The sequence below is a fragment of the Engystomops pustulosus genome, chromosome 1 (genome assembly GCF_040894005.1).
Source record: "Engystomops pustulosus chromosome 1, aEngPut4.maternal, whole genome shotgun sequence".
Lineage (NCBI taxonomy): Eukaryota > Metazoa > Chordata > Amphibia > Anura > Leptodactylidae > Engystomops > Engystomops pustulosus.
The window spans coordinates 287,323,534-287,341,088 of record NC_092411.1 but is presented as its reverse complement, the minus strand read 5'-3'; the positions used below and the strand labels follow the sequence as shown (position 1 = coordinate 287,341,088).

Here is a 17,555-nt window from a genome sequence, read left to right as displayed (position 1 = left end):
AGTCCCTGGTGATGTGATATGGTTCCTGGTGATGTGATATAGTCCCTGATGATGTGTTATGCTTCCTGGTGATATGATATTGTTCTTGGTGATATGATATGGTTACTGGTGAAATAATATGGTCCCTGGTGATGTGATACAGTCCCTGGTGATGTGATAAAGTCCCTGATGTGGTACAGTCCCTGGTGATGTGGTACAGTCCCTGGTAATATGATATGGTTCCTGGTGAAATAATATGGTCCCTGGTGATGTTGTGCAGGCCATCACTTACCCCGGTGCTCATTTTCTTGCTGTCCAGTAGTGGAGAGTTGTAGGTCGCTGTCAGGTTGGGGGAATTGAATAAATCTCGGAGGGGAACGCGGGTCTCGCCCAGCAATCTGTGGTGAGGAGCACATAGGAGAGGTCATTAGCACGAGGGACATATCAGATATCTTCACTATTACATTATAGACCAGCATAGAAGCGCCTGGTGGAGCCTAGAGGTGTCCATGGATACCCGGGGTGTATGGACATTACTCAATGTCCTGGTGGGCTTCTCACCCACCCTTCCATCCCCTGGTCATATGATTATCCTCAAGCCTTAATTGGCCAGTACCACATGGCCACCCATTCATCTCAGTGGTCAGCATCTAATACTAGACTGTTAGCCGATGCACCATGGGTGGGCCAAAGTCTGGAGAGTGCTTGTAAGCCCCGCCCCAACTCCTTGCCTTGGCTTTGATTGGTGGCTTCAGTATTGGATTGACATCACAGTCCTCAGCATGGAAATCTTACCTGGCCCCATACATGCTGTGTATTGCTCCGAGCTTCCACATCCACCTTACATGTGCCCTCATTACTCCTGCCTGACCCTTCTGATGTCTGCCGTCATGTGTAGATCCCCCATAAGATATGTACCAGACATTTTTTCAAGAAACCTGTTATAAGCCACTAGTACAGTGTGTATATATAAGTTGTAACATCGTATCGGGCCATTGTCTGCTTCATATTCTGCATTTTTTAGCAGTTTTCCTCCCGGCAGGCTCCATCTCTGATCGTCGGTTGTGTCAGAGCCGGTGGCTGGAGAGAAGCTGCTATGAAGCTGTGAGGTGGAATAAACCTCATGGAGGATGTATCTTGGGATTACGGAGATACTATTTTCATAAAGGTTTTATTTGGTTTTAATAGGTTTTTCAAAAATTAAAACCTTTTGTACGAAAAAACATTTCTTCATTTTGCCGTAGTCTGACGCTAATAACTTTTTCATACTTTGGCGCACAGAGCTGGTTACGGTGTCATTTTTTGTGGGGAATGATGACATTTTTATTTCTATCATTTGTATAACATTTAGATCACTTTTTATACAATTTTTTATGTGTTGACAAATGATAAAAAAAGTAGTATTTTGGACATTTGGACCTTATATTCTGTTACGTGTTTAACGCTGGGAATAGCCATTTTTATATTTTGAAAGATTGGACTTTTTGGGACGATACCTAGCATGTGTATTGTTTATTTTTAAAACCAGTTGTAGGAAAAGGGGTTCGATTTCAATTTTAAAATATTTTTTACATTTTTTAACCCTTTCTTAACTGTTTTTCTAGACTCCCTAGGGTACTTTAACCCTAGGAGGTCTGATCACTTAAAGAATATACTGAAACACTACAATATTTCTGTATATTGCAAATTTACTGGATCTGACAGCAGGCTCCTTTACAGATCCGGCGATGACCTGCGTTTGGGTCCTGGCTGTCAAAGCAACAGGCCAACACCTGACCTCAGAGACGGCCAAGGCCGGAACCAAGAAAGCGGCGACCATAACTTAGCGTCTGATGGTGGCACTTAAGGGGTTAACACTCGTGATTGGTGCTGTCGCCCATGGGTACCCACTGTGTATAGGGTGGGCTCAGCCTATACACACTCCTTAACTGTGAGATACAGTTACATCACACGTTGGTAAGGTGTACCATAAAGACGAGGGATCCCAGGCAGGTACTTCGGGTGATCTGGATGACCACAAACAAGTAGGCTATTGCTAGAACTCTACGGATAGACGGACCCCTACCCGCCCACTTAGTGTGGAGGTGGCATAAGAGGAGAAATAGTCACAATTCCTGGACATGCACCAAGGAATTGTGACTATTTCATGGCTTGTACCCCTGAAAAAGGGCCTACTAGCTTTGATAAAACACCCCACCATGAGCCCACTGCCTGATACTTGTAACTTTTGCTATTACAGAAGAGTCCACTTGGGTTGTCCCGCGTAATCCAATGTGTACGGGCAGCTTGATCTCTGTAGAGATAGAGAATCCTTCATAGGCGCATCCTTCGCTCTGGCGCACGCCCACCATTACTACATGTCTCAGTCATTGAAGGAAAGGAAAATCCACCCTGACCGGGAGCCCGGGCTCCATCAATTCTCACACTTCTCCTGGCTCACACGCACCATCAGAGGGACACAATATTAATAGTCTCCTGTAATAACGGCCACAGTGTCAGAGGAGGAGGTCGTCTTCTCTTAGAAGGAACAAACACAGGAAATGGATGGAGGAAGCCTTAGTGACAGCCACCGAGACGGAGCGGGAAACACTCACCTCACGTAAACCAAAGGTGACCAAAATAACATCTTATCTTACGGCTATTTATAGGGGGGGGTATAAATAAAATCTGTCCCAGACAATGGCGTCTCCCGGCATGAGGAGCATGAAACAGCTGGAAACTTCTTTAGATATAATCCGATGGTTATATAATGTGACACCTCACATGAAATCCTCGGCACTGCCCGGCATTATTGACACAAAGACTTCTGGTTTTATCATAGTATCATAGTATATAAGGCTGGAAAAAGACACAAGTCCATCAAGTCCAACCTTTAAGAATGAAATAAATTCTATATATGAGTAATATCCAGAAATCTGTGCATTATCATTGTGTGTCTCCTTGGTAACAGACTACAGACAGCCCAGTGTAGTCTGGTTCCTTTGACATCTGCACAAAGTTACGTCATTGACACCCCCTGCTGATTCAGTATCAGTTTATGGCCCTCATGATCTTGGAGCATTTGTTAGCAGGTTTGGATGTGTCTATACTATAAAAGCTGAGATGCATTTGAGAAAATGTCAAGTTCTATGTAGATTTCAATGGTGAAATTATGTCGATACTTTTACGTTCCCATCTCCTTCTCCATAACACGTGTGCAGGATGCATTGTGGGAAGCCACGAGGAGACCAGAATTCAGACATCCCCACCATCAATATCCAAAGAGGTGAGATTCAATAAATGAAGACCACATTCATCTCTCATGCGGTTAACCCATGGAGCCTCTTATTGTAGACGGAAGGTTCTCCAGCCAATTATTGACTTCCAAGATCGATCTACCAGGAAGACTTCTACTCGAGATAAAAGCTTCCTTATTACAGTCTTATAAGACATTCTGAGATTCAAGAGACCGGGATGAAGATGAAGACTCTACACTGCAACGCTGGAAGGCCTACAGAAGAGAATGGCGCGGTGGTCAGTATGGGCATCGCTCCTCAGGTCAGGGGGTTACATGAGATGCCAATAGACCCTCCTTTTCCTGGGACTATGGAATCGTTAGGAACGCATCAGATAAGTCATTTTTATTTAATAAAAGGAAGGTTTTCTCAGGATCCTTAACTTTTGGCCAAAAAGGAGAGCAAAGTGTATATATGTCCACTCTCACACCTACTAATGAAAATGGACACTGTGTAATGCCAAATTTCTCCTGTGGTGGTGCTGGAGGGAAATTGAGCACTTTCCTTACTGATCACAGGGGGATCAATGTATTATTCTAATCTGTTCCAGTATAGGACCGCCCACCTGACAGTAGAGCGACAGATTAGGAATTGAAACTAACTGAATGTTCGCGAATGGTGGAGGCTAGAGAAATTACTCCAACTCATCTAGAGAGAAGTTACCATAAGCCCATGTTTGTCATGGCTACTCATTTACCGCAATATATTTAAAAATTTATATGGAGATCTGGTTTGGAGGAACAGTACCCAGATCTTTAATTATACTGATCAATATCAGGGATGGATTGGTCCATCAAGTGACCAAAGATCCTCCAGAGAGTCTAGACCCTCAACACAACACCCTAGAAGTCCAGTAGAAGACAACCAACACGATTTGAAGGCTACCATTTCCTAGGCTAGTGATGGTGAAGCGAGTGCCCAAACTACAGCCAAAAAGCAACTTCTCTATCACAAAGTGCTGTGATTGTACATGGAGTCCTCAGGCCACGGCTTTGCTCAGAATTGGTGAGTCCTTTACATTGGTCCTCAGAAGACTTGGCAGCATTTTTGCGCTGATCTCAGCCACTTATAAGATCCCGCAGCTGATACCTTGCTACTATTGTTTTGTGCTATTATTCTAGCCTGTCCTGGTGTATCCTAGCCTCACACTTATATCCTTTACCAGACGTGCATTGTTATTTTAATGTAAACCTTTCCTGATCCTGTAGCTTGTCCCGCAGTGTAACGAGATCTAATCGCTCCGAGCAGGAAGCCGGGGCAGCGCTAATGTACAGCCAGATCCCTCCGCACAATGATGGGACGCTGCACCTTTGACTCAGAAAGGAATGTCTTAAGGGGTCTGAGAAAATTCTTGAAAAACACAAAATACCAAAAGTACCAAAAGTACCAAAAGTGCACATGACTGAAAATAATGGCCAAAATTGTAATGAATGTTGCGATCAATTTGTCTCTTATGGGACTCTGTCTCTTGGGTGGTAAGAACTTAATCCATAGACTTCCACAATTTTCCATGATCCTAAGATTTTGCATTACCATTGGTACGTTAATATGAAATATTAAATCAACAATAGATCACGCAGGACCCTGACCTGATGACTCTTCCTCACAAAGTGTTCTCAGTCAGATCATCCCACAGATCGAGATGGATCAAGGACTTCGTCTACTGCTGTATAGATCAGTTGGTGGTGGCTTTGGAAGAAGCCTAATCCTCTCATACTTGTGGTGACAAATGGTGGAAATGCCACGGTCTTCTCCTCCGCTCTCTCCAATCATCTCAGGTACATGTGATTCTGATGACCCAGAAGAACATTATATCTTGCAAAAGGATAACCTACAGCAGCTCATGAAGGAAGCTAAAGAGACTGTAGAAACCGACAAAAATGTGGATCCCAATGTTTTGAAAGACTTTTCGACTTTCCATGCACGGAAAGGTATTTCCAGTACACGATCTATTGGACAAATGGATTGAGCGAGCCATGGAGAAACCTAGAGATGAATATGACATAGGATTCAAATCCCGGGAACTTAAGTAAACTTGATGAATGTTTTTCAAAAAATTGCATGAACAGATGGTGCAGCCCAAAGACTTTCAAGGCGAAAAGGGAAGACTGAAATGTAAAAAAACATATCTCAGCTACTGCATCATGTAGAGTGGGCAGGTCCTTCATCTTCAATTGTCAGAAGACTTAGACAAAGAAAGAAGAGGAAGTTAGAGAGCATCTTCCATCTGATGTTTTAATCCTCAAAGTCCTAAAAAAAAGTCATGGAAAAGGAAGCGGAAGTCATTGTGATCCCACCTTTCTAGCATCAAAGTGTGCTGTGTCCTCCCACATTAGAGGTCTTCAAAGATGGACATTGGCAACTTCCTGTGTCACCATTCCAGTATTGAGAAGATTCTTCAGTCCACTACAATCACGGAAATAGCTCCATAATTCTTCTGTGATGTTACAGAGGTCTCATCTAGAGCAATGCATTGTCTAGAAAAGGACTTCATGGACTAAGCTCTGGGAAGGGGATGTGATGTCTAAGAATCACAAAAAGTTTTCTTATTAATGGTCCGCGGCATCATCTGACATGTTGAGACCCATACCAGGAGATACTGTAAGTGGAAGTTACAAATAGATCTGCTAATTCTCAGAATATCAGAAGAAGATATCACTCAAGATGATGATGATTTGATCCAGAGCAGTTCTTCTGGAGAAGATTCTTGATAACCTTATCTACTGGAAATTTACTGCTGAAAATATTCGAAAGTCGATGATTGGACTCCCAGAAGAACTCTACATCTTCTATTCTTGTTCCTCCCATAGAGTTAGAACTTCAGAAATCACTGAGGAACACAACTGCACATGTCAGGATTGCTGGACATCTCTCGAGAGGGAAATATTGGCATCTTCAAGCATCTCCAGAACTTCTGATGTAGGAAGGAAACTCCATGTGACCTTGGCCCGGAGGGAAAATCTTCTAAGATCTCAAAAAAATGAGTCCTGTAGACACCAGGGCCTTCATGGTACTCATCTAATGTGATGTCATCCTTGACCAAAGCACCAGTGCTTCACCAGTTGACCAAAGCTTCCAATGGAGGCCACTATAGGTGATATCAGGACCTGTATCTTGATTATCTGGTATATTCAGTAGGAGGGTGACTCAGGATGAGTATGTAGGGCACACGTCCTGCCGCTCATCCTGCCAGGCCTTTTCCATGTATTTTACAGGAAACCACAAGAATTATGAAATCTTAAGATATAAATAAATAAGAGGAAGTGGACGCTTATTTCACAGAAAACTGGACAATATTGGGCAGTGTCCCTTCCGTAGTAGAGCCACCACTGGCACAGCATCACGCTCAGTCATCCACAACGCGAACTCTATGAGGTACAGAAACTACGATGTCAGAACCCAATCTACTGCTTCATAGATGTCTACACATAGATGTCTACATGTCTACATAGAGGTCTACATGTCTACATAGATGTCTACACATAGATGTCTACATAGATGTCTACATAGATGTCTACATGTCTACATAGATGTCTACACATAGATGTCTACATGTCTACATAGATGTCTACACATAGATGCCTACATAGATGTCTACATGTCTACATAGATGTCTACACATAGATGTCTACATGTCTACATAGATGTCTACATAGAGGTCTACACATAGATGTCTACACATAGATGTCTACATAGATGTCTACACATAGATGTCTACACATAGATGTCTACACATAGATGTCTACACTTACTTCACCCCTTTAAGTTCTCTGCTATTTTTGCAGCCCCAAAGTATCAATAATTACACACAGTCAGAGATTGGGTTCCCCAAAACCAGCACTAGTTGCACCTTATGATTGTAGATGGATGGCACCGCTGATTGTATGATCCCGTCATGATTCCTCTAATAATTTGTGATAATATTCTGGTGATTTACAGAACAATATACAGTATATGGACAGGTGACAGATTTGCGCCCAGTTTTACATTACCGGTTCCTTCCCATCGTCTCATGGTCCTTGACGGCGGCGTACAGCTCAGCGCTGGTGTCCAGGGGGACGCCCTTCAGGTCCCATTCAAAGCCCTGAGGGACAAACAAGGTGGATGAAGACTAATATCCATGACACATTCCTTACAAAAAATTACAATGGGGCATCTGTGTTATCATCTTTTACAGAGCCCCCATCACATATACATGACACACCCCCTGTGACATCACATATACATGACACACCCCCTGTGACATCCACACCCCCTGTGACATCACATGTACATGTATACACACTCGGTGACATCACATATACATGTATAGACACCCTGTGACATCCACACCCCCTGTGACATCACATATACATGACACACCCCCTGTGATATCACATATACATGTACACACCCTCTGTGACATCACATATACATGTACACACCCCCTGTGACATCACATATACATGTACACACCACCTGTGACATCACATATATATGACACACCCCCTGTGACATCACATATACATGACACACCCCCTGTGACATCACATATACATGTACACACCCCCTGTGACATCACATATACATGTACACACCCCCTGTGACATCACATATACATGTACACACCCCTGTGACATCACATATACATGTACACACCCCTGTGACATCACATATACATGTACACAACCCCTGTGACATCACATATACATGTACACACCCCCTGTGACATCACATATACATGTACACACCCCCTGTGACATCACATATACATGTACACACCCCCTGTGACATCACATATACATGTACACACCCCCTGTGACATCCCAAATACATGTACACACCCCCTGTGACATCACATATACATAATACACCCCCTGTGACATCCCCTTAGTTTTTGTAACTAAGAACTGTTATCTGCTACCGTTACACTGTGACACAGACTTAATGCAATGACATATAGAGAGGAATCTTCTCAGAGATTATTATTGTAATTATTGAGACAATTATTATAATTTTATTATTATTATTATTATGGAGATGATTATTATTTTTACTATTATTAATAATCGTCTCCATAATAATAAAAATAATAAAATTTATAATGATAATAATTGTCTCAATAATTTCAATAATAATCTCTGAGAAGATCCCTCTCTATATATCAGGGCATTAAGTCGGTGTCACAGTGTAACAGTAGCAGATAACATGTCTTAGTTACCAGAAATCCTCAGCTAGATAGTGGATAGAGGCTCTGTGTCTCTATGGCAGTTGGACTGCAGATGGTCTGGGGTTCGAATCTGGGGCTGGATAAAAATGTATTTAAATAAATATTGTGTCTAGGGAAGCCCCAGGACAGTGATGGCAAACCTTTTAGAGACAGAGTGCCCAAACTTCACCCAAAATCCACTTATTCATCGTGAAGCGCCAACATGGCATTTTAAGAAGTAACTTCTTAATATCTGTTCTACCACATTTTTCAATTGTATCGCCCCCCTGAGGCCACCAATATAGTTGAAAGAAGGAGAGCAAATTCAGATTATTATTGTAGCTTCTCTCCAAGGTTTCCCTGTAGAGGAAGAATGGTGGGTCCAGCAGGAGGACCTCCAAAGATAATGCAGTTCTGTTAATTCTTCTCACTTTTCCCACAGTTCCAAACAGTCAATGAAATGTCGCTTTAAAATAGCGCTGAGAGCAGCATCTCTCAAGTTTCCTGGGACTGCAGGAAGATTCAGTGGATTTAGTCTGTTCCATGAACTCTGTCCTGGGACAGTGGCCTGAGTGCCCACAGAAAAGGCTCGGACTGCCACCTCTGGCACCCGTGCCATAGGTTCACCACCACTGCCCTAGGAGATGTGGAGACAGATGCTGATCTGAACCTGATGACGTGGTCCCTGCTCTCCGCTAACCCGACACTTCTCTCAAAATGATTCCCTGCCCGATGTCTGTAGAAGCCATTCAGTATGGCAGGTTCAGGCTTTGAAAGGATTTACTAGGCGGGACACAGAGCTGGGACAACCCCAGCGAGTGCGGGACCTGGAGGGAATATCCCGGACTATCTACCAGCTGCCTGTGACCCCGGGTCAGAGGTAAAAGAATGGGACTGTCCCGGCCAATCTGGGATGGTTGGGAGCTATGTGCACCCTGTGACATCACATGTACATAACACACCCCCTGTGACATCACATGAATAGGACACAGCCCTGTGACATCACATGTGCAAGGTACACCCCCTGTGACATCACATGAATAGGACACACCCCCTGTGATATTATATACACATAATGCACCATGTAGCTCCTCCTGGCACCGGGCCGAACACTTCTCACCTCGTTCCAGATGGGGTTCTGGTTATTCTTGATAACTTTGGTTTTCTTCTTAACCCCTGGAAAATAATAAGGAAGAAGTTATCAGGAACATTTCTCACTTAAAGGGGTTGTCCCATGTCCTATTCATAGATCAGTCCGGCCCCTCGTTATAAGCCGTCTCTGGATTTACACCTCATAGAAATGATTTGTCCCTAGGAATGAGATGAGAATAGCCCCGGACTCAATGGCTTTATGTCCCTTCATGATGTGGACTCCTCTGGTGCAGTTCACACACAGCATTTACAAGGGCAATTCAGGTGCAGGGGGAGGAGCTTCCCCCAATTACATGACGAACGAGCGTCACATGTTCTGAATTGTTCACCGGTATCAAAATGCAACTTGTGGACGCGGCATCAATGCATTTACAACACCTCTGCCAAGGTAAGGGGGTAGTTGTGAACAGCGCCCTCTACCTGTCAGGCTCCATCAGGTGAGTCTGATCAGCTCACCCAAAGGATAATGCAGGGAGATCTCAGGTAATCTGCAGCTGTGGCCTCTGCCTGGAAAGGCAATAGTTAAGTGGGTGTATTGTATTGTATACTGGAGTGTGATTGGACAGGTGCTACCACCTGACCAAAGGGGAGTATAAAACCCCTGTGCAGTGGAAGCACATGGTGCAGTCTTGGCTGGTCTTTCCAGACCTCATGCTCCTTCTCAGGAGTCTGTCTGGTCTTACCTCAGAGTGACCAGAGAGAGAGACAGTGTGGAGCACACCCTCAGTACTACCACAGATACCAAACCCAGGACCAGAGTCAGGAGACACAGCTTGGACACAGCTCCATCCCAGACTGCATCTACTACCAGACTGGTGCACTATTCCTGAGGACCCTCGCCATGACCACTCCAGTACCAGAATCTGTTGTTAACCATTTGGCCCGTTGCCTTCTACCTGTTGTTCAATACAAAATCGTGAGTTGATTTGCACAACGTTGCCTCTGTCTGATCCCTGGATACGGCTGTCACCACCACGGGCTCCCCATCCATTCACTCCCCATCCATTCATCCTACAGATTCTCAGGGGTTGCCCCAGGGAGAACCAGTACATCAGCCTCTCCCTCCATATTTCTTGCACACACCACCTGCTGGAGAGCTGCCAGGCTGTAGGACAGCCCTCCGGTCCTAATAACAAACACCGTGACAACAGCGTGCCCAGGCCGCTGCCGCCAGCCACTCCGGTATCCCGGGCCCCGGCTGTCTCCAGGCCCCAAGAAGAGGCAAAGCCCCGGTGGGGGATGTTGCACATTTACAATGTGTTAACATTATGTTTACTGAATGTAAACTTTCTGCATGTAGAGAGATCCCGGCCGCATGTCTGCAATTACTCCAAGAAACCCGATTCAGTAGTGACTGATGGATCCGACACCTGGTAATAATCACAACCTACAACCCAGTGACCCCACAACAAAGTCACTACAAGAGCAGTGTGGGGGGAGGTGTAGGTTACACTGTTATGGGGGGATGTGTAGGTGACACTGTTATGGGGGGATGTGTAGATGACACTGTTATGGGGGGATGTGTAGGTGACGCTGTTATGGGGGATGTGTAGGTGACACTGTTATGGGGGATGTGTAGATGACACTGTTATGGGGGGATGTGTAGATGACACTGTTATGGGGGATGTGTAGGTGACACTGTTATGGGGGGATGTGTAGGTGACACTGTTATGGGGGGATGTGTAGGTGACACTTATGGGGGGATGTGTAGGTGACACTGTTATGGGGGATGTGTAGATGACACTGTTATGGGGGGATGTGTAGATGACACTGTTATGGGGGGATGTGTAGGTGACACTGTTATGGGGGGGATGTGTAGATGACACTGTTATGGGGGGATGTGTAGGTGACACTGTTATGGGGGGATGTGTAGGTGACACTGTTATGGGGGGGATGTGTAGGTGACACTGTTATGGGGGGATGTGTAGGTGACACTGTTATGGGGGGATGTGTAGGTGACACTGTTATGGAGGGATGTGTAGGTGACACTGTTATGGGGGATGTGTAGGTGACACTGTTATGGGGGATGTGTAGATGACACTGTTATGGGGGGATGTGTAGGTGACACTGTTATGGGGGGATGTGTAGGTGACACTGTTATGGGGGGATGTGTAGGTGACACTGTTATGGGGGGATGTGTAGATGACACTGTTATGGGGGATGTGTAGATGACACTGTTATGGGGGATGTGTAGGTGACACTGTTATGGGGGATGTGTAGGTGACACTGTTATGGGGGATGTGTAGGTGACACTGTTATGGGGGGATGTGTAGATGACACTGTTATGGGGGAGTGTGTAGATGACACTGTTATGGGGGATGTGTAGGTGACACTGTTATGGGGGATGTGTAGGTGACACTGTTATGGGGGATGTGTAGGTTACACTGTTATGGGGGGATGTGTAGGTTACACTGTTATGGGGGGATGTGTAGGTGACACTGTTATGGGGGGATGTGTAGGTGACACTGTTATGGGGGGATGTGTAGGTGACACTTATGGGGGATGTGTAGGTGACACTGTTATGGGGGGATGTGTAGGTGACACTGTTATGGGGGGATGTGTAGGTGACACTGTTATGGGGGGATGTGTAGGTGACACTGTTATGGGGGGATGTGTAGATGACACTGTTATGGGGGGATGTGTAGGTGGCACTGTTATGGGGGGATGTGTAGGTGGCACTGTTATGGGGGGATGTGTAGGTGGCACTGTTATGGGGGGATGTGTAGGTGACACTGTTATGGGGGGATGTGTAGGTGACGCTGTTATGGGGGGATGTGTAGATGACACTGTTATGGGGGATGTGTAGGTGACACTGTTATGGGGGGATGTGTAGGTGACACTGTTATGGGGGATGTGTAGGTGACACTGTTATGGGGGATGTGTAGGTGACACTGTTATGGGGGATGTGTAGGTGACACTGTTATGGGGATCCCCCTCCCCCTCTCTGTGGGGTGAGATATGAGACTTTGTGGAGGTCCCTGGATTGTAAGGACTTCCTCGGTGTCCGGCCGGGCGAGAGGAAGGGGAAGAGGAAGGAGCTGAGCTGTCAGCAGGAACACAATCCACGTCTCAGGGACACATTAGCGCTGGAGATCGTTAACAGATCTATATATGGACATGAGAATGTAGCAGAGCCGAGCCGGCGCGACCCTCACCGGAGACCCCACAGCTGGAGCCGTCCAGGACTATACTGTCTATACAGATGTAGCAGAGCTGAGTGTGATGGAGACTCAGCCCAGTGCTATCACTATATACAGCAGGGGGAGAGTGGGTTGTTGGGTTTTGTGCAGAATTCAAGGTAATGGGCTGTGAAGACGTGTCCTCACACCGCTGTGCTCTGTGCTCTCTGCAGCCAGTATTATGTATTGTCCCATGAGAGATGTGTAATGATCCCTCACACTGCTGTGCGCTGTTCTCTCTGCAGCCAGTGTTATGTATTGCCCCTGGAGAGATGTGTAATCAGACCTCACACTGCTGTGATCTGTGCTCTCTGCAGCCACTGTTATGTATTGTCCCCGGAGAGATGTGTGATAAGACCCCACACTGCTGTGCTCTGTGCTCTCTGTAGCCAGTGTTATGTATTGTCCCTGGAGAGATGTGTAATCAGACCTCACACTGCTGTGCTCTGTGCTCTCTGTAGCCAGTGTTATGTATTGTCCCTGGAGAGATGTGTAATCAGACCTCACACTGCTGTGCTCTGTGCTCTCTGCAGACAGTGTTATGTATTGTCCCTGGAGAGATGTGTAATCAGACCTCACACTGCTGTGCTCTGTGCTCTCTGCAGACAGTGTTATGTAATGTACCTGGAGAGATGTGTAATCAGACCTCACACTGCTGTGCTCTGTGCTCTCTGCAGCCAGTGTTATGTATTGTCCCTGGAGAGATGTGTAATCAGACCTCACACTGCTGTGCTCTGTGCTCTCTGCAGCCAGTGTTATGTATTGTCCCTGGAGAGATGTGTAATCAGACCTCACACTGCTGTGCTCTGTGCTCTCTGCAGCCAGTGTTATGTAATGTCCCTGGAGAGATGTGTAATCAGACCTCACACTGCTGTGCTCTGTGCTCTCTGCAGCCAGTGTTATGTATTGTCCCTGGAGAGATGTGTAATCAGACCTCACACTGCTGTGCTCTTTGCTCTCTGCAGCCAGTGTTATGTATTGTCCCTAGAGAGATGTGTAATCAGACCTCACACTGCTGTGCTCTGTGCTCTCTGCAGCCAGTGTTATGTAGTGTCCCTAGAGAGATGTGTAATGATACATTTGATTGTGTTATTACTATGAATAAATATGTATTTCTATTCCAGGATAGTAGACGCATCTAGTGCATTGGAGCTGTGCCCTAACACTGCTGTGCTCTGTGCCCCCTGCATTGAATTGCTGCAACGTTTGCCTTCTTGACTCTATGTTAAAGCTGCTGAAAATTTTGGTTAAATTATAAAAAATGTAAAGCAAAGTGGAGGGTCTCTGCAGTAATGCAAAGGGCACAGCAGTGTGAGGACACATCGCCAGTGCATTTGGAGAAGCTAAAGTCTGAGAATATAAATCCACATATCACAGTCCTGCTGCTAATAACAACATACACAAATCTATGATCACACATCTCTCTAGGGACAATACCAAAAACTGGCTGCAGAGAGCACAGAGCACAGCAGTGTGAGGACACCACTCCCAGTAAAATCCTGAACTATAAATACAACTAGCTGCAACTAACACCATACACAGAGGTCTGATCACACATCTCTCCAGGGACAATACATAACACTGGCTGCAGAGAGCACAGAGCACAGCAGTGTGAGGTCTGATCACACATCTCTCCAGGGACATTACATAACACTGGCTGCAGAGAGCACAGAGCACAGCAGTGTGAGGTCTGATTACACATCTCTCCAGGGACAATACATAACACTGGCTGCAGAGAGCACAGAGCACAGCAGTGTGAGGTCTGATTACACATCTCTCCAGGGACAATACATAACACTGGCTGCAGAGAGCACAGAGCACAGCAGTGTGAGGTCTGATCACACATCTCTCCAGGGACAATACATAACACTGGCTGCAGAGAGCACAGAGCACAGCAGTGTGAGGTCTGATCACACATCTCTCCAGGGACAATACATAACACTGTCTGCAGAGAGCACAGAGCACAGCAGTGTGAGGTCTGATTACACATCTCTCCAGAGACAATACATAACACTGGCTGCAGAGAGCACAGAGCACAGCAGTGTGAGGTCTGATTACACATGTCCCCAAGGACAATACATAACACTGGCTGCAGAGAGCACAGCAGTGTGAGGTCTGATTACACATCTCTCCAGGGACAATACATAACACTGTCTGCAGAGAGCACAGAGCACAGCAGTGTGAGGTCTGATTACACATCTCTCCAGAGACAATACATAACACTGGCTGCAGAGAGCACAGAACACAGCAGTGTGAGGTCTGATTACACATCTCTCCAGGGACAATACATAACACTGGCTGCAGAGAGCACAGAGTACAGCAGTGTGAGGTCTGATTACACATCTCTCCAGGGACAGTACATAACACTGGCTGCAGAGAGCACAGAGCACAGCAGTGTGAGGTCTGATTACACATCTCTCCAGGGACAATACATAGCACTGGCTGCAGAGAGCACAGAGCACAGCAGTGTGAGGTCTGATCACACATCTCTCCAGAGACAATACATAACACTGGCTGCAGAGAGCACAGATCACAGCAGTGTCAGGTCTGATTACACATCTCTCCAGGGACAATACATAGCACTGGCTGCAGAGAGCACAGAGCACAGCAGTGTGAGGTCTGATCACACATCTCTCCAGGGACAATACATAACACTGGCTGCAAGAGAGAACAGAGCACAGCAGTGTGAGGTATGATTACACATCACTCCAGGGACTATACATAGCACTGTCTGCAGAGAGCACAGAGCACAGCAGTGTGAGGTATTATGACACATCTCTCCAGGAACAATACATAACACTGGCTGCAGAGAGCACAGAGTACAGCAGTGTGAGGTCTGATCACACATCTCTCCAGGGACAATACATAACACTGGCTGCAGAGAGCACAGAGCACAGCAGTGTGAGGTCTGATTACACATCTCTCCAGAGACAATACATAACACTGGCTGTAGAGAGCACAGAGCACAGTAGTGTGAGGTCTGATTACACATCTCTCCAGGGACAGTACATAACACTGGCTGCAGAGAGCACAGAGCACAGCAGTGTGAGGTCTGATTACACATCTCTCCAGGGACAATACATAACACTGGCTGCAGAGAGCACAGAGCACAGCAGTGTGAGGTCTGATTACACATCTCTCCAGGGACAGTACATAACACTGGCTGCAGAGAGCACAGAGCACAGCAGTGTGAGGTCTGATTACACATCTCTCCAGAGACAATACATAACACTGGCTGCAGAGAGCACAGAGCACAGCAGTGTGAGGTCTGATTACACATCTCTCCAGAGACAATACATAACACTGGCTGCAGAGAGCACAGAGCACAGCAGTGTGAGGTCTGATTACACATGTCCCCAAGGACAATACATAACACTGGCTGCAGAGAGCACAGCAGTGTGAGGTCTGATTACACATCTCTCCAGGGACAATACATAACACTGTCTGCAGAGAGCACAGAGCACAGCAGTGTGAGGTCTGATTACACATCTCTCCAGAGACAATACATAACACTGGCTGCAGAGAGCACAGAACACAGCAGTGTGAGGTCTGATTACACATCTCTCCAGGGACAATACATAACACTGGCTGCAGAGAGCACAGAGTACAGCAGTGTGAGGTCTGATTACACATCTCTCCAGGGACAGTACATAACACTGGCTGCAGAGAGCACAGAGCACAGCAGTGTGAGGTCTGATTACACATCTCTCCAGGGACAATACATAGCACTGGCTGCAGAGAGCACAGAGCACAGCAGTGTGAGGTCTGATCACACATCTCTCCAGAGACAATACATAACACTGGCTGCAGAGAGCACAGATCACAGCAGTGTCAGGTATGATTACACATCTCTCCAGGGACAATACATAACACTGGCTGCAGAGAGCACAGAGTACAGCAGTGTGAGGTCTGATTACACATCTCTCCAGGGACAGTACATAACACTGGCTGCAGAGAGCACAGAGCACAGCAGTGTGAGGTCTGATTACACATCTCTCCAGGGACAATACATAGCACTGGCTGCAGAGAGCACAGAGCACAGCAGTGTGAGGTCTGATCACACATCTCTCCAGGGACAATACATAACACTGGCTGCAAGAGAGAACAGAGCACAGCAGTGAGAGGTATGATTACACATCACTCCAGGGACTATACATAGCACTGTCTGCAGAGAGCACAGAGCACAGCAGTGTGAGGTATTATGACACATCTCTCCAGGAACAATACATAACACTGGCTGCAGAGAGCACAGAGTACAGCAGTGTGAGGTCTGATCACACATCTCTCCAGGGACAATACATTACACTGGCTGCAGAGAGCACAGAGCACAGCAGTGTGAGGTCTGATTACACATCTCTCCAGGGACAGTACATAACACTGGCTGCAGAGAGCACAGAGCACAGCAGTGTGAGGTCTGATTACACATCTCTCCAGGGACAGTACATAACACTGGCTGCAGAGAGCACAGAGCACAGCAGTGTGAGGTCTGATTACACATCTCTCCAGAGACAATACATAACACTGGCTGCAGAGAGCACAGAGCACAGCAGTGTGAGGTCTGATTACACATGTCCCCAAGGACAATACATAACACTGGCTGCAGAGAGCACAGCAGTGTGAGGTCTGATTACACATCTCTCCAGGGACAATACATAACACTGGCTGCAGAGAGCACAGAGCACAGCAGTGTGAGGTCTGATTACACATCTCTCCAGAGACAATACATAACACTGGCTGCAGAGAGCACAGAACACAGCAGTGTGAGGTCTGATTACACATCTC

General features: G+C 46.2%; 1 protein-coding gene across 7 annotated transcripts in view; it reads right to left on the bottom strand.

Annotated features, from left to right (window-relative positions):
* Positions 1-17,555, bottom strand: part of DYSF (dysferlin) — a 173,496-nt gene that overhangs the window by 137,267 nt on the left and 18,674 nt on the right. For all 7 annotated transcript variants that reach the window (XM_072126385.1, XM_072126387.1, XM_072126390.1 and 4 more), the window contains exons 2-4: positions 9,563-9,618; positions 7,247-7,338; positions 272-377 (exon numbers count right to left, since the gene is read on the bottom strand). In XM_072126385.1, coding sequence (XP_071982486.1) covers positions 272-377; positions 7,247-7,338; positions 9,563-9,618 — 254 coding nt within the window. The remainder of the gene's footprint in view (positions 1-271; positions 378-7,246; positions 7,339-9,562; positions 9,619-17,555) is intronic.